This window comes from Lonchura striata, chromosome Z (genome assembly GCF_046129695.1).
Source record: "Lonchura striata isolate bLonStr1 chromosome Z, bLonStr1.mat, whole genome shotgun sequence".
NCBI classification, from domain to species: Eukaryota; Metazoa; Chordata; class Aves; order Passeriformes; family Estrildidae; genus Lonchura; species Lonchura striata.
Window position 1 is genome coordinate 907,789 of NC_134642.1, and position 19,165 is coordinate 926,953.

General features: G+C 39.9%; 1 protein-coding gene across 1 annotated transcript in view; it reads left to right on the forward strand.

The window, feature by feature from the left end:
* The window catches only part of TCF4 (transcription factor 4), a 96,479-nt gene that overhangs the window by 43,248 nt on the left and 34,066 nt on the right, over positions 1-19,165 (forward strand). Inside the window, exons 6-8 of the mRNA XM_077790186.1 lie at positions 7,544-7,608; positions 16,910-17,027; positions 17,881-17,930. Of these exons, the coding sequence (XP_077646312.1) occupies positions 7,544-7,608; positions 16,910-17,027; positions 17,881-17,930 (233 nt within the window). The remainder of the gene's footprint in view (positions 1-7,543; positions 7,609-16,909; positions 17,028-17,880; positions 17,931-19,165) is intronic.

Genomic DNA, 19,165 nt, shown 5'->3' on the forward strand with positions numbered 1-19,165 from the left:
CCATTCCCTCCTTTCTCCTTCCATTCCCTCCTTTCCCTTCATTCCCTCCTTTTCCTTCATTCCTTTCTCCTTCCATTCCCTCCTTTCCCTTCATTCCCTCCTTTTCCTTCATTCCTTTCTCCTTCCATTCCCTCCTTTTCCTCCCATTCCCTCCTTTTCATTCCTTTTTCCTCCCATTCCCTCCTTTCCCTTCATTCCTTTCTCCTTCCATTCCCTCCTTTTCCTTCATTCCTTTCTCCTTCCATTCCCTCCTTTCCCTTCATTGCTTTCTCCTTCCATTCCCTCCTTTTCCTTCATTCCTTTCTCCTTCCATTCCCTCCTTTCCCTTCATTCCTTTCTCCTTCCATTCCCTCCTTTTCCATTCCCTCCTTTTCCTTCCATTCCCTCCTTTCCCTTCATTCCCTCCTTTCCCTTCCATTCCCTCATTTCCCTTCATTCCTTTTTCCTCCCATTCCCTCCTTTTCCATTCCCTCATTTTCCTTCATTCCTTTCTCCTTCCATTCCCTCCTTTTCCTTCCATTCCCTCCTTTCCCTTCATTCCTTTTCTTTTCCATTCCCTCCTTTTCCTTCCATTCCCTCCTTTTCTTTCCATTCCCTCCTTTCCCTTCATTCCTTTTTCCTTCCATTCCCTCCTTTTCCTCCCATTCCCTCCTTTTCCTCCCATTCCCTCCTTTTCCTTCCATTCCCTCATTTCCCTTCCCTTCCCTCCTTTTCCTTCATTCCTTTCTCCTTCCATTCCCTCCTTTTCCCTTCCATTCCCTCCTTTTCCATTCCCTCCTTTCCCTTCCATTCCCTCCTTTTCCATTCCCTCCTTTTCCTTCCATTCCCTCCTTTTCTTTCCATTCCCTCCTTTTCCCTCCTTTTCCCTCCTTTTCCCTCCCCTCCCCTGCAGCAGCACCCATGCAGCAGCAGCACCCATGCAGCAGCACCCATGCAGCAGCACCCATGCAGCAGCAGCACCCATGCAGCGGCGCCGCCGCCGCGCAACTCTTACTGCGGCGAGGAGTTCTCTTGTCCCCGAGCCAGCGCTTAATTAAAACCGCTGACATCACGGCGGTATAATTAAGCGTGGCATTAATTAAGCCGGAATAACGATTTTTTGGTTTTTTTTTGTTTTTTTTTAATAATACGAAGAGCCGCTCCGAACCGACCAAAAAAATAAAAAATATGAAGTTTAAAAAACCCCCCAAAAAAAAATCCCAAATAATTGGAGAAAAACGCATCGCTCCCACGTAAAATTTTGGGGGAGAATCCCCCAAAATTAAAAATTAAAATTTCCCTGCTTTTTTTTTTTAATTTTTTTCCCCCCAAAAAAAAAAAGTGCTGATCGGCTCCTGGCATTCTGCTGGCTAATTATGCATCGGAGAGCTTCGACAGCTGCATTCATCATCATAAAATGTAATAATTAATGACATTCCAACAAAGCAAAATATGCAAATGAGGGCTCATTAGCATTTTCATATTCAGCTTTGATAATGCTTTTGCTGACAAGGTTGTAATTAATGAAAATTCATGTCGCAGGCAGGAGATTGGATCGGTTTCATTCCGCTCACAATTCCCAAACGTTTGCATTATGGAAAATCGGCGGCTCTGCCAACTTTTTTTTCAGGGAAAGAAAAGGAAAAAAAAAACCCAAAAAAACCAAAAATCACATTAAAAGCACCAGATGCAAATGAAGGGGAGGGAATTAACTCCTTCCAGTCCTCATCACCAAATTCCCAAAAAAATTCCCAAAAAAATTCCAAAAAACGGGTGAGAAAAAACCAAAAAAATTCCAGTGCGGGGAATTCCGGGCAAAACTTTGATCCCTTCTTCCCAAAAATCTGTGTTGTCTGCATTTCCAAAAGGGGGTTTGGCTTGTTTTTTGGGAATTTTGGGAGGGTTTGAATCCCAAAAAAAGGCCAAAAATTGGGAATGGGAGTAAAGAGAATTTGGTGGGAATTGGGAATGGGAGTAAAGAGAATTTGGTGGGAATTGGGAATGGGAATAAAGAGAATTTGGTGGGAATTGGGAATGGGAATAAAGAGAATTTGGTGGGAATTAACGGAATTTGGTGGGAATTAGGAATGGGAATAAAGAGAATTTGGTGGGAATTGGAAATGGGAATAAACAGAATTTGGTGGGAATTGGGAATGGGAATAAAGAGAATTTGGTGGGAATTGGAAATGGGAATAAACAGAATTTGGTGGGAATTGGGAATGGGAATAAAGAGAATTTGGTGGGAATTAGGAATGGGAATAAAGAGAATTTGGTGGGAATAAAGAGAATTTGGTGGGAATTGGGAATGGGAATAAAGAGAATTTGGTGGGAATAAAGAGAATTTGGTGGGAATTGGGAATGGGAATAAAGAGAATTTGGTGGGAATAAAGAGAATTTGGGTGGGAATAAACAGAATTTGGTGGGAATTAAGAATAGGAATAAAGAGAATTTGGTGGGAATTAGGAATGGGAATAAAGATAATTTGGTGGGAATTAGGAATGGGAATAAAGAGAATTTGGTGGGAATTAGGAATGGGAATAAAGAGAATTTGGTGGGAATTAGGAATGGGAATAAAGAGAATTTGGTGGGAATTAGGAATGGGAATAAAGAGAATTTGGTGGGAATTAGGAATGGGAATAAAGAGAATTTGATGGGAATAAAGAGAATTTGGTGGGAATTAGGAACGGGACCCCGAATCTTCACGGGAGGATTGGCTGTGGTTTTATAGGAAGAGTGGTGCCATTAATTAATAATATTATAGATCTAATTAGGGATATAATATGGATATTATAGATCAATTTAGGGATATAATATGGATTACCCTGTGCATTCCAAGGGGTAGTGGCCATTAATTAATAATAGGAATATTATAGATCAATTTAGGGATATAATACGAATATTTTAGATCAATTTAGGGATATAATATGGATTATCCTGTACATTCCAAGGGGTGGTGGCCATTAATTAATAATATGGATATTATAGATCAATTTAGGGATATAATATGGATATTTTAGATCAATTTAGGGATATAATACGAATATTTTAGATCAATTTAGGGATATAATATGGATATTTTAGATCAATTTAGGGATATAATATGGATTATCCTGTGCATTCCAAGGGGTGGTGGCCATTAATTAATAATAGGAATATTATAGATCAATTTAGGGATATAATATGGATTATCCTGTGCATTCCAAGGGGTGGTGGCCATTAATTAATAATAGGAATATTATAGATCAATTTAGGGATATAATATGGATATTATAGATCAATTTAGGGATATAATATGAATATTTTAGATCAATTTAGGGATATAATATGGATTATCCTGTGCATTCCAAGGGGTGGTGGCCATTAATTAATAATAGGAATATTATAGATCAATTTAGGGATATAATATGGATTATCCTGTGCATTCCAAGGGGTGGTGGCCATTAATTAATAATAGGAATATTATAGATCAATTTAGGGATATAATATGGATTATCCTGTGCATTCCAAGGGGTGGTGGCCATTAATTAATAATATGGATATTATAGATCAATTTAGGGATATAATATGGATTATCCTGTGCATTCCAAGGGGTGGTGCCATTAATTAATAATATGAATATTATAGATATAATTAGGGATATAATATGGATTACCCTGAGCATTCCAAGGGGTGGTGGCCATTAATTAATAATATGAATATTATAGATATAATTAGGGATATAATATGGATTACCCTGAGCATTCCAAGGGGTGGTGGCCATTAATTAATAATATGAATATTATAGATATAATTAGGGATATAATATGGATTCCGTTCCCATAATTCTCCCGGAGAGAGGAGGACTCCGGGAATATTTGGGAATTTCCGCCCAAATCCGCGTTCCCGGCGGGATTTGGGAATTCTTGAATTTGGTTTTTTTTTTTTTTTTTTTTGGGGCCATTTACTTTGTCACGGAATTTGTTCTTAGAAGGGGGAGCGCAGTTTTTTGGGCGGTTTTTGGGCGTTTTTTGGGTCTTTTTTGGGCGTTTTTTTGCACATTTTTGGGCATTTTTTGCGCCATTTTTTGGGCGGTTTTTGGGTGGTTATTGGGCGTTTTTTGCATGTTTTTTTGGGCGTTTTCTGAGCGTTTTTTGGGCATTTTTTGCGCCATTTTTTGGGCGTTTTTTGGGAGTTTTTTGGGCGTTTTTGCGTGGTTTTTGCACATTTTTTGCGCGTTTTTTGCGCGTTTTTTGGGCGTTTTTTGGGCGTTTTTTGGGCATTTTTTACACGTGTTTTGTGCGTTTTTTGTGCATTTTTCGGACTTTTTTTTGCGCGTTATTTGCGCGTTATTAGCGTGGTTTTTGGGCATTTTTTGGGTGTTTTTTGGGAATTTTTTGCGTGTTTTTTGGGTGTTTTTTGCGCGTTTTTTGCGCGTTTTTTGGGTGTTTTTTGCGCGTTTTTTGCGCGTTTTCTGGGCATTTTTTGGACCTTTTTTGGGCGTTTTTTGGGTGTGTTCTGGGCATTTTTTGCGCATTTTTTGTGCATTTTTTGGACCTTTTTTGGGCGTTTTTTGGGTGTGTTTTGGGCATTTTTTGCGCATTTTTTGTGCATTTTTTGGACCTTTTTTGGGCGTTTTTTGGGTGTGTTTTGGGCATTTTTTGCGCTTTTTTGCGCATTTTTTGGACCTTTTTTGGGCGTTTTTTGGGTGTGTTTTGGGCATTTTTTGCGCGTTTTTTGTGCATTTTTTGGACCTTTTTTGGGCGTTTTTTGGGTGTGTTTTGGGCATTTTTTGCGCATTTTTTGTGCATTTTTTGGACCTTTTTTGGGCGTTTTTTGGGTGTGTTTTGGGCATTTTTTGCGCGTTTTTTGTGCATTTTTTGGACCTTTTTTGGGCGTTTTTTGGGTGTGTTTTGGGCATTTTTTGCACATTTTTTGGGCATTTTTTGCGTATTTTTTGGACCTTTTTTGCGCGTTTTTTGCATGTTATTTGTGTGTTTTTTGGGTATTTTTTGCGCGTTTTTTGGGCATTTTTTGCGCGTTTTTTGTGCATTTTTTGGACCATTTTTGCGCATTTTTTGGGCATTTTTTGGACCATTTTTGCGCATTTTTTGCGCATTTTTTGGACCATTTTTGTGCATTTTTTGTGCATTTTTTGGGCGAGACAAGGCGTGTGCCATGCCAGGGAAACAAGAGCTCCTTTGTCTGCGCCGTGCCCGGCACCTCGAGCCGAGCGGATCCTTCCCCGGCCTCGCCGCCGTTGTCCGGCTGCCAAAAAAAATCCAAACCAATCCGCCGCACGCTCCGAGCCGAGCTGGAAAATCCCGCAGCATCCGCGGGATATTTCTATTTTTATTTCATTTATTTTTTTGGGGAGAGTCATCAAACCCAATCAAATCCCCCAAATGTGGATGATGGTGGTGATGGGAAGGGGGGGAAAAAATCTCCAGGTTCCCAAATCCCAAATTTCGGGCGAGACGCGGTTTTATCCCGCGGAGCTCTTCCCTGAATTTCGGGATTTGTTCCCACTCCGAGGAGGGAATTTCGGGATTTGTTTCCCACCCCTCAAAGAGGGAAAAGCAGCTCAGGGTTGGGTGGGAAGGTGGAAATCCTCAAATAATAATAATAATAATAATAAAAATCCCAATGAAAATCGAAATGAAGTCGATCTCCCGCCGGCTGCCGGCAGCGCTGGCGCGGTGCCCACGGATGTCATGGAAACACTCGGATTATCCGGGAATGATTCCGTGTTCCTCCCCCACGCGGATGGGAGCGTTGACAACTTGTAATTTGGGGGGGGGTTTGCTTTTTGGCTCGGGATAAATATTTCTTGCCGAGTGAAATTAAGGCGAGTTGGAGTCGATGGGTGGGATGGGCACCGGTGTGGGGATGGGAATGGGATGGGAATGGAATGGGAATGGGAATGGAATGGGATGGGAATGGAATGGGAATGGGGATGGAATGGGAATGGAATGGGATGGGAATGGGATGGGAATGGGATGGGGATGGGAATGGGAATGGGAATGGGAATGGGGATGGGAATGGGAATGGGATGGGGATGGGAATGGGAATGGGAATGGGATGGGAATGGGAATGGGATGGGAATGGGAATGGGATGGGGATGGGAATGGGAATGGGAATGGGGAAATGGGGAATGGGGAATGAGAAATGGGAAATGCAAAATGGAAGAGGGGAATGGGAAATGGGGAATTGGGAATGGGAAATGGGAATTGGGAGAGGGAACGGAAAATGGGAATTGGGAAATGGGAAATGGGAAATGGGAAATGGGGAAATGGGGAATGGGAATTGGGGAATGGGGAATGGGAAATGAGAAATGGGAATTGGGAAATGGGAAATGGGAAATGGGAAATGGGAAATGGGGAATGGGAATTGGGGAATGGGAAATGGGGAATGGGGAATGGGAGAGGAAATGGGGAATGGGAATTGGGGAATGGGAAATGGGGAATGGGGAATGGGAGAGGAAATGGGGAATGGGAGAGGAAATGGGGAATGGGAGAGGAAATGGGGAATGGGAAATGAGAAATGGGAAATGGGAATTGGGAATTGGGAAATAGGAAATGGGAAATGGGAGAGGGAAATGGGAGAGGAAATAGGAATTGGGAAATGGGGAATGGGAGAGGGAATGGGAAATGGGAATTGGGAAATGGGGAATGGGAGAGGGGAATGGGAAATGGGAAATGGGAATTGGGAGAGGGAATGGGAAATGGGAATTGGGAATTGGGAACTGGGAATTGGGAATTGGGAGAGGGGACGGGAAATGGGAAATGGGAACTGGGAATTGGGAGAGGGAATGGGAATCGGGAACTGGGAACTGGGAACTGGGAACTGGGAATTGGGAACTGGGAATTGGGAATTGGGAACTGGGAACTGGGAATTGGGAATTGGGAACTGGGAACTGGGAACTGGGAATTGGGAACTGGGAATCGGGAACTGGGAACTGGGAATTGGGAACTGGGAACTGGGAACTGGGAATTGGGAATTGGGAACTGGGAATTGGGAACTGGGAACTGGGAATTGGGAATCGGGAACTGGGAACTGGGAACTGGGAACTGGGAATTGGGAACTGGGAATTGGGAATTGGGAACTGGGAACTGGGAATTGGGAATTGGGAACTGGGAACTGGGAACTGGGAATTGGGAACTGGGAATCGGGAACTGGGAACTGGGAATTGGGAACTGGGAACTGGGAACTGGGAATTGGGAATTGGGAACTGGGAATTGGGAACTGGGAACTGGGAACTGGGAACTGGGAACTGGGAACTGGGAACTGGGAATTGGGAAATGGGAACTGGGAATTGGGAACTGGGAATTGGGAACTGGGAATTGGGAATTGGGAATTGGGAACTGGAACTGGGAGAGGGGACGGCAGCGAGCAGGAGCGAGGCCGAAGGCTGGCCCCGCGCTCCCGCCATTCCCAGCGCCCCGCTGAGGCTGACGGCGGCACCTCGGAATTCCATGGGAGAATTCCCATTTTTCCATCCCGCCTTTCATGAGCTTGGCTCAGCCCCCGTGCCCGTTTTCCCGGAGTTTTATCGGGATTTTCCCTCTTTTTTTTGTTTTTTCTCCAGGTAAAACGGAACGAGGCTCGTACTCGTCGTATGGCCGAGATTCCAACCTGCAGGGCTGCCACCAGGTGAGCCAAAGCCGGAATTCCGAGCTTTTCCTCGGGAATTCCGAGGAAAATTCCGGGAATTCTCTGCAGGGAAATCAACAGGAAAAAAAAAAAATTCCCGAGCTGGAATGTCAGGGCAATTCCTTTGAGGAGGTGAACCGCCCAATTCCCAAAAAATCCAAAGGGGAATAAAGCAGAGGGAAGATCCAGGGAATGGGGAAATTCCCAAATCCCGGAGAATTTGGGGCGAGGAGGGAAAATTCCGGATCCTGAAGGGGGGGGGTGGAAAAGGAATGGGAATGGGAATGGGAATGGGAATGGGGATGGGAATGGGAATGGGAATGGGAATGGGATTGGGAATGGGATTGGGGTGCAGAATTGAGCAGGTGAAGGAATATTGGGGTTGAGGTGGAGGAAAACCAGGATTGAGGAGAGGAAAATCAGGAATTAGGAGAGGAAAATCAGGAATTAGGAGGAGGAAAATCAGGAATTAGGAGAGGAAAATCAGGAATTAGGAGGAAAATCAGGAATTAGGAGGAGGAAAATCAGGAATTAGGAGGAGGAAAATCAGGATTGAGGAGAGGAAAATCAGGAATTAGGAGGAAAATCAGGAATTAGGAGGAAAATCAGGAATTAGGAGAGGAAAATCAGGAATTAGGAGAGGAAAACGAGGAATGAGGAGAGGAAAATCAGGAATTAGGAGGAAAATCAGGAATTAGGAGAGGAAAACGAGGAATGAGGAGAGGAAAATCAGGAATTAGGAGAGGAAAACGAGGAATGAGGAGAGGAAAATCAGGAATTAGGAGAGGAAAATCAGGAATTAGGAGAGGAAAATCAGGAATTAGGAGCAGGAAAATCAGGAATTAGGAGCAGGAAACCCGGGATGGTTTTGTGGGATCCTCCATGCCGGGTGCTCGACCCCAAATTCCAGCTGATCCCCAAAAATCCCCAATTTCCCGGGAATTTCCCCCGATCCACGCCTTGGATTTCATCTTTTATCCCGGTTTTCAGCAGGAAAATCCACCTGGGATTTGGGCTTTGGCCAAATCCCATTTTTTTCTCCCAGGATTTTAAAGCAAAAATTCCCTTGGGAAATTGTGGGGTGGCAAGATTCCCGAAAATTCTGTTTTTCTCCGAGATTATTCCCACCAGCCCCGGAGCTGTGGCCTCATTCCCCAAAAAATATTCCCAAAAATATCCCTAAAAATATCCCAAAAATATCCCAAAAATATTCCCAAAAATATCCCTAAAACTAAAAATATTCCCAAAAATTCCCGAGGGTTTTCCGGGACAGGCAGACACGGGTTGGGATTTTGGGAGGACGAGAAGGAATTTTTGGGAGGATGGAAAAGGAATTTTGGGATGATTTAGAGGGGAATTTTGGGAGGATGGAGAGGGAATTTTTGGGAGGATTAAGGGGATTTTTGGGAGCACAGAGAGGGAATTTTGGGGATGATGGAGAGGGAATTTTGGGATGATTAAGAGGAGATTTTTGGGAGCACGGAGAGGGAATTTTGTGAGGATGGAGAGGGAATTTTTGCGAGGACGGAGAGGGAATTTTGGGAGCACGGAGAGGGAATTTTGGGATGATTAAGGGGAATTTTGGGAGCACGGAGAGGGAATTTTGGAGAGGATGGAGAAGGAATTTTTGCGAGGACGGAGAGGGAATTTTGGGGAGGATTAAGGGGATTTTTGGGAGAACTGAGAGGGAATTTTGGGATGATTAAGAGGAGATTTTTGGGAGCACGGAGAGGGAATTTTGGGATGATTAAGGGGATTTTTGGGAGCACGGAGAGGGAATTTTGGGATGATTAAGGGGAATTTTGGGAGCACGGAGAGGGAATTTTTGGGAGCACGGAGAGGGAATTTTGGGGATGACGGAGAGCGAATTTTGGGATGATTTAAGAGGGGAATTTTGGGAGGATGGAGAGGGAATTTTGGGAGCACGGAGAGGGAATTTTTGGGAGCACGGAGAGGGAATTTTGGGGATGACGGAGAGGGAATTTTGGGATGATTAAGGGAATTTTGGGAGCACGGAAAGGGAATTTTGGGGAACACGGAGAGGGAATTTTGGGGAAGATTAAGGGAATTTTGGGAGCACGGAGAGGGAATTTGGGCCCAGCCAGCCGCGCTGCTTGCGCAGGTGCCCAGGCCGGTGCTCAGCGGGTTAAGCCGAGCGGGGCCCAGGCGTAATTAGCCTCTTTAGGGCTCATTTGCATATGAATGGCGCGCTAAGGCTGTCGTGAGGGACGCGCCGATGAGAATTTCGATTAGGGCGAACCCATTCCGCGCTCGGCCGCGGCGCTAATTGCCGCCGCTTAATGAGCGGAGCGGCCGCGCCTCGGAGCGCTTTTCCTGCGGGTTTGGAGCGCTTTTCCCGCGGGTTTGGAGCGCTTTTCCCGCGGAGTTCCCGCGAGTTTGGAGCGCTTTTCCCGCGGAGTTCGGAGCGCTTTTCCCGGGGAATTCCCGCGGGTTTGGAGCGCTTTTCCCGCGGAGTTCCGAGCGCTTTTCCCGGGGAATTCCCGCGGAGTTTGGAGCGCTTTTCCCGCGGAATTCCGAGCGCTTTTCCCGCGGAATTCCCGCGGAGCTCCGCGCACTTTTCCCGGGAAGTTCGGAGCGTTTTTCCCGGGGAACTCCCGCGGAGCTCCGGAGCGATTTTCCGCGGAATTCCCGCGGAGTTTGGAGCGCTTTTCCCGGGGAACTCCGGAGCGATTTCCCGCGGAATTCCCGCGGAGCTCTGGAGCGCTTTTCCCGGGAAATTCCCGCAGAGTTCGGAACGCTTTTCCCGGGAATTCCGAGCGCTTTTCCCGCGGAATTCCCGCGGAGTTTGGAGCGCTTTTCCCGCAGAATTCCCGCGGGTTTGGAGCCGCTCCCGGAGCGCTTTTCCCGGGGAACTCCGAGCGCTTTTCCCGGGAATTCCGAGCGCTTTTCCCGGAGAATTCCGAGCGCTTTTCCCGGGAATTCCGAGCGCTTTTCCCGGGGAATTCCGAGCGCTTTTCCCGGGAATTCCGAGCGCTTTTCCCGGGGAATTCCGAGCGCTTTTCCCGGGGAATTCCGAGCGCTTTTCCCGGGAATTCCGAGCGCTTTTCCCGGGAAATTCCGAGCGCTTTTCCCGGGGAATTCCGAGCGCTTTTCCCGGGAATTCCGAGCGCTTTTCCCGGGGAATTCCCGCAGAGCTCCGGCGCGTTTCTCCCTATATGGGACGTATGGAATCCATCCTTCGGCGCGCCGTGCGGATGTATAGCGCAGGGAATTGCCCCGGCAGCGTGTTCCATAGGATGGGACGGACGCGGCGTTCCATACGTTCCGTCCGTTCCATACATTCCATCTGTTTCCATACGTTCCATCCGTTCCATCCGTTCCATACATTCCACACGTTCCATCCGTTCCATCCGTTCCATCCGTTCCATCCGTTCCATACGTTCCATCCGTTCCATCCGTTCCACACGTTCCATACATTCCATCCGTTCCATCCGTTCCATACATTCCATCCGTTCCATCCGTTCCACACGTTCCATACATTCCATCCGTTCCATACATTCCATCCGTTCCATCCGTTCCATCCGTTCCATACATTCCATCCGTTCCATCCGTTCCACACGTTCCATCCGTTCCATACATTCCACACGTTCCATCCATTCCACACGTTCCATACGTTCCACACGTTCCATACGTTCCATCCGTTCCATCCGTTCCACACGTTCCATACGTTCCATCCGTTCCATCCGTTCCACACGTTCCATACGTTCCACACGTTCCATACGTTCCACACGTTCCATACGTTCCATCCGTTCCATCCGTTCCACACGTTCCATACGTTCCATCCATTCCGTCCGTTCCGTCCGTTCCATACGTTCCATCCGTTCCATACGTTCCATCCGTTCCATACGTTCCATACGTTCCACACGTTCCATCCGTTCCATACATTCCATACATTCCATACGTTCCATCCGTTCCACACGTTCCACACGTTCCATCCGTTCCACACGTTCCATCCGTTCCATATGTTCCATACGTTCCATACGTTCCACGCGCGCAGTCCATGCAGGAGGAGAGCCTGTGCAGCCATACGTTGGGAATAGGCTCTATGCATCAAGGCATTCTATACATCACGGCATTCCATGTGTGCATCCAGTCTATACATCACGGCATTCCACCATAGGCTCTATACAGTCACACACTCGATATTTGAATGCATTCTATACATTTAATATGTCGCATATTAATACATTAGATGCATTCTATACATTAATATGTTGCATATTAACACACTCGATATTTGAATGCATTCTATACATTAATATGTGGCATATTAATACATTAGATGCATTCTATACATTAATATGTTGCATATTAACACACTCGATATTTGAATGCATTCTATACATTAATATGTGGCATATTAATACATCAGATGCATTCTATACATTAATATGTCGCATATTAACACATTCAATATTTGAATGCATTCTTTACATTTAATATGTCGCATATTAATACATTAGATGCATTCTATACATTAATATGTCACATATTAACACACTCGATATTCAAATGCATTCTATACATTAATATGTCGCATATTAACACACTCGATATTTGAATGCATTCTATACATTAATATGTCGCATATTAAGACATTAGATGCATTCTATACATTAATATGCCGCATATTAACACACTCAATATTTGAATGCATTCTATACATATTAATACATTAGATGCATTCTATACATTAATATGTAGCATATTAACACATTAGATGCATTCTATACATTAATATGCCGCATATTAACACACTCGATATTTGAATGCATTCGATATATCTATACATTCTACCTTTTATAATACATTCTATATATGAATACATCCTATATCAGTACATCCTATATTTCAGTACGTTCCATGTATCAATACACACATTCTATATATTTATACATCCTATATGCCAATACATTCTATATTTCAATACGTTCTGTGTATCAATACGTTCCATGTGTTTGAACACATTCTATATATTTATATATTCTATATCAATACAACACGTTCTATATATTTATACATCCTATATCAATACAACACATTCTATATATTTATATGTTCTATATCAATACAACACATTCTATATATTTATATGTTCTATATCAATACAACACGTTCTATATATTTAGACATCCTATATCAATACATCCTATATTTCAATACGTTCCATATATTCGTACCTTATATGCCAATACATTCTTTATTGCAATACATTCTATATATTAATACATTATATGTCAATACATCCTGTATTTGAACACATTCTATATATTTATATATTCTATATCAATACAACACGTTCTATATATTTATACATCCTATATCAATACATTCTATATATTAATACATTGTATGTCAATACATCCTGTATTTGAATACATTCTATATATGAATATATCATACATGAATACATTCTATATATGAATACATTATATATCAAGGCATTCCATATTTGAACGCCTTCTATATATTAATATATGATATATCAATACATTCCATATTTGAACGCCTTCTATATATCAATACATTATATATTGATGCATTCTACATTTGAATGCATTCTATACATTAAGATATGAATATATTCTATAGCAATGCACTGCAGATTTGAATGCGCTCTATGTATCAATACATGATATATCTATACATTTCTATCTATCAATACATGATATATCTATGCATTCCGTGTTTTAATACATTCTATATGTGAATGCATTGTACATCAACACATTCCACATTTGAATACACTCTATACATTAACATGTCACATATTAATACACCCTATATTATGTCATATATGCATATACATTGTATATTTGAATACATTCTGTATATTTATACATTATATATCAATACATTCCATATTTGAATACACTCTATACATTAATATGTTGCATATTAATACATTCTATGTTTGAATACATTCTATACATTAATATGTTGTATATTAATACATTCCACATTTGAATACACTCTATACATTCACATGTCATAAATTCATACATTCTGTATTCGAGAACATTCTACATATTAATACATTATATATCAATACATTCTGTATTGGAATTCTATACATTAATATGTATAGAATACATTCTATACATTAACATGTCCCATATTAATACACCCTGTATTTGAATGCATTCGACATATTATGTCATATATGCATATACATTGTATATTTGAATACATTCTGTATATTTATACATTATATATCAATACATTCCATGTTTGAATACACTCTATACATTCAAATGGCACCTATTAATACATTCCATGTTTGAATACACTCTATACATTCAAATGGCACCTATTAATATATTCTATGTTTGAATACATTCTATACATTAATATGTTGCATATTAATACATTCTATATTTGAATACACTCTATACATTAATATGTTGTATATTAATACATTCTATGTTTGAATACACTCTATACATTAATACGTCGTATATTAATACATTCCATACTTGAATACATTCTATACATTAATGCATTCTATACCAACGCATTCCCTGTCAGAGCACGTTCCATAGGAACACCTCGAGCACGCTATACATTAAATGCATTGCACGTGCCATACACGGAGTGGAATGCACTGTGCACGCTGCGGGTTCCATAGGTTTGGCACGTATAGATTGAATCACAAATCTACACATTCTATAGAACACACGAGTTGTTAATGTGCTATGTTGACTATTCTATAGGGACACAGGCTGTGCATCCTATAGCATGAATGGTGGTTTGAGGACGTGATGTTTGATCCAACGTATAGAATGTATATGTAACACACCCCATAGAAAATCCAAGATACGAAAAAGACAGTCGAGGTGAAGACGTGTATTTTATATAGAATATTTTATATAGAATATTTTATATAGAATATTTTATATAGAATATGTAATGCATTCTATGTACAATGGATTGGTAATATATTCTATATAAAATACAATGTATATGAAATCCATTCTAGAGAAAGACATTGTATTTAGTATATAAAGGATAGATATAATATATTCTATATAAAATATATTCTATATGAAATACATTTTATATGAAATACATTCTATATAAAATACATTCTATATGAAATACATTTTATGTGAAATACATTCTATATAAAATACATTCTATATGAAATACATTTTATGTAAAATACATTCTATGTGAAATACATTCTATATGAAATACATTTTATATAAAATACATTTTATATGAAATACATTCTATATGAAATACATTTTATATAAAATACATTTATGTGAAATACATTCTATATGAAATACATTTTATATAAAATACATTTTATATGAAATACATTCTATATGAAATACATTTTATATAAAATACATTCTATATGAAATACATTCTATATAAAATACATATTATATTAAATACATTCTATATAAAATACATTCTATATGAAATACATTCTATATAAAATCCAATATATAAAAATGCAATCCACAGAAATAAATAATGTTTTATATAGAATATATCACACATTCTATATATAATATATTCTATATAAAATCCATTTTATATAAAATCCAATATATAAAAATTCAATCTGCAGAAATAAATAATATTTTATATAGAATGTATCACACATTCTATATATAATACATTCTATATAAAATACACTCTATATGGAATACATTTTATATAAAATACATTCTATATAAAATACATTCTATATGGAATACATTTTATATAAAATACATTCTATATGAAATACATTCTATATAAAATCCAATATATAAAAATTCAATCTGGAGAAAAATAATAATTTATATAGAATGTATCACACATTCTATATATAATACATTCTATATAAAATAAATTCTATATAAAATACATTTTATATAAAATACATTCTATATAAAATACATTTTATATAAAATACATTCTATATAAAATCCATTTTATATAAAATCCAATGTATAAAAATCCATTCTAGGGAGAGAAATCATATTTAATATATGATATCAAATACGTATAAAATACATCCTATAGAAAATGAAACGTGTATAAAATCGGGATTTGGGATTTGGGATTTTTTGGGATATTTTGGGATTTTTTTGGGATTTTTTTGGGATTTTTTTGGGATATTTTTGGGATTTTTTTGGGATTTTTTTGGGATATTTTGGGGATTTTTTGGGGATATTTTTGGGATTTTTTTGGGATATTTTTGGGATGTTTTTGGGATATTTTTGGGATATTTCTGGGATATTTTTGGGATGTTTTTGGGATTTTTTTGGGATATTTTTGGGATATTTTTGGGATTTTTTTGGGATTTTTTTGGGATTTTTTTGGGATGTTTTGGGATTTTTTTGGGATATTTTTGGGATATTTTTGGGATATTTTTGGGATGTTTTTGGGATATTTTTGGGATATTTTTGGGATGTTTTTGGAATATTTTTGGGATTTTTTGGGGATATTTTGGGGATATTTTGGGGATGTTTTTGGGATATTTTTGGGATATTTTTGGGATATTTTGGGGATATTTTGGGGATATTTTTGGGATATTTTTGGGATGTTTTTGGGATGTTTTTGGGATGTTTTGGGGATATTTTGGGGATATTTTGGGGATATTTTGGGATATTTTGGGGATATTTTGGGGATATTTTGGGGATTTTTTGGGATGTTTTTGGGATGTTTTTGGGATATTTTTGGGATGTTTTTGGGATATTTTTGGGATGTTTTTGGGATATTTTTGGGATGTTTTTGGGATATTTTGGGGATATTTTTGGGATATTTTTGGGATATTTTGGGGATATTTTTGGGATATTTTTGGGATGTTTTTGGGATATTTTTGGGATGTTTTTGGGATGTTTTTGGGATGTTTTTGGGATTTTTTTGGGATGTTTTTGGGATATTTTTGGGATTTTTTTGGGATTTTTTTGGGATATTTTGGGGATGTTTTGGGGATGTTTTTGGGATGTTTTTGGGATGTTTTTGGGATATTTTTGGGATGTTTTTGGGATATTTTGGGGATATTTTTGGGATATTTTTGGGATATTTTGGGGATATTTTTGGGATATTTTTGGGATGTTTTTGGGATATTTTTGGGATGTTTTTGGGATTTTTTTGGGATATTTTGGGGATGTTTTTGGGATATTTTGGGGATATTTTGGGGATGGTTTTGGGATGTTTTGGGGATATTTTTGGGTAGTTATTTTGATATTAATTTATATTTTGGGTTTTGTTTTATAAATTTCGGGTTTTTTTCTGGATTTTTGGGATCTCATTCCCAATTTTTCCCCATTCCCAGCAGCCCCTGCTGGGCTCGGAGCTGGCTCTGGCTCCGGGGGCTCTGTCCCCCAGCAAGGGCAGCTCCCAGTTCTACCAGTATGGGACCCGCCGGAGAGGCCTGCACGGCTCCTCTGTGGGTGAGTATCCCGAAAATTCCCGAAATTCCCAAAATTCCCCAAATTCCTGAATGGCAAAATATCCAAAAATCCCGAAAAAAAACGGAAAAAATGCACAAAAATGAACAAAAATGCTCAAAAATTGTAAATATTCCGGTGATTGCACGGCTCCTCTGTGGGTGAGTATCCCAAAAATTCCCAAATTTCCTAAATTCCCGAAATTCACGGAATTCCTGAATGGCAAAATATCCAAAAATCCCGAAAAAAAAGGGAAAAATACACAAAAATACACAAAAATCCCCAAAAATCCGAAAAATGCCCAAAATCCCCCAGAAGCCTCAAATCCTCAAAATCCCAAAATTGCCCAAAAAAATACAAAATCCCCAAAATCCCAAAATCCCCAAAAATCCCAAAACACTCCCAAAAAAACCAAAAATTCCCAAAAACCCCCAAAATCCTCAAATCCCAAAAATCCCCAAAAATACAAAATCCCCAAAAAATCCCAAAATCCCCAAAAATCCCAAAACACTCCCAAAAAAACCAAAAATTCCCAAAAAACCCCAAAATCCCCAAAAATCCCAAATATCCCCAAAAATACAAAATCCCCAAAATCCCAAAATCCCCAAAAATCCCAAAAATACAAAATCCCCAAAAATCCCCAAAAATCCCCAAAATCCCCAAAAATCCCCAAAAATCCCCAAAAAACCCCAAAATCCCCAAACGCAAAAATCCCCAAAAATCTCCAAAAATCCCCAAAAATTCCCAAAATCCCCAAAAATCCCCCAAAAATCCCAAAATCCCCAAAATCCCCAAAAAATCCCCAAAAATCCCCAAAAAACCCCAAAATCCCCAAAATTTTTTCCTTTTTTTGCAGAAGTTCAGAGCAAGAAAGTGCGGAAGGTGCCCCCGGGGCTGCCGTCCTCCGTAAGAAATTTGGGAATTTTGGGTCATTTTGGGCAATTTTGGGGATTTTTTGGGAATTTTGGGGATTTTTGGGGATTTTGGGAATTTTTGGGGTTTAATTTTTGGGGTTTTTTGGGGTTTTTTGGGGTTTTTTGGGGGTTTTTTTGGGGATTTTGGGGTTTGGGGGGAATGGATGGATGCGGCCTAATTTGCATAGAACATTAATATTAATAAGCTTCATTTGCATAGCACGTGGCTACGTACAGCACCTCATTTGCATATCAACCTGCTATTGATACGATCTCATTTGCATATCGTTCTGATGTCGATACAGCCTCATTTGCATATCACTCTGATATTGACACTGCTTCATTTGCATATCGTTCTGCTATCGATTCGGCCTCATTTGCATATCACTCCGGTATTGATCTGGTCTCATTTGCATATCACTCTGGCATCAGTGTGATCTCATTTGCATAACACTCAATTGATCAAGACTCATTTGCATAGCACCCAGATATCAACACAATCTCATTTGCATATCGTTTTATTGATCCAGCCACATTTGCATATTGCTCAGCTATTGATGCGGTTTCATTTGCATATTGTTCTGATATAATAGGTCTTCATTTGCATATAATTCTGAGAGTGATACCAACTAATTTGCATATGTTTGAGTATTGATAGTCTCATTTGCATACCATTCTGATATCGATCATCATTTGCATATCATTTTGGTATTGATACAAATGAATTTGCATATATTCTAGCATGGATGAAATCTCATTTGCATATCGTTTAATTGATATGGTCTCATTTGCATACACTCAGCTATTGATAAAGCCTCATTTGCGTATCATTTTATTGATAGATCCTCATTTGCATATCACAAAGCAATTGATACTGTCTCATTTGCATATAATCCCATTGATAGCACTTAATTTGCATATCACTCAGATATTGCGTCTCATTTGCATATAATTCCGCTATCGACGCCACATCATTTACATATTCTGATATTGATCCAGCCTCATTTGCATATCACTCTGATATTGATGCAGTCTCATTTGCATATCGTCCTGATATCGCTAGATCCTCATTTGCATATCATTCTGATAGTGATACAAACTAATTTGCATATGTTCTAGTATTGATGCAGTCTCATTTGCATATCATCCCGGTATTGACTGCTCCTCATTTGCATATCTCTGTTATTGATCCCGCCTCATTTGCATAGCTCGGTGATATCGCTCCTG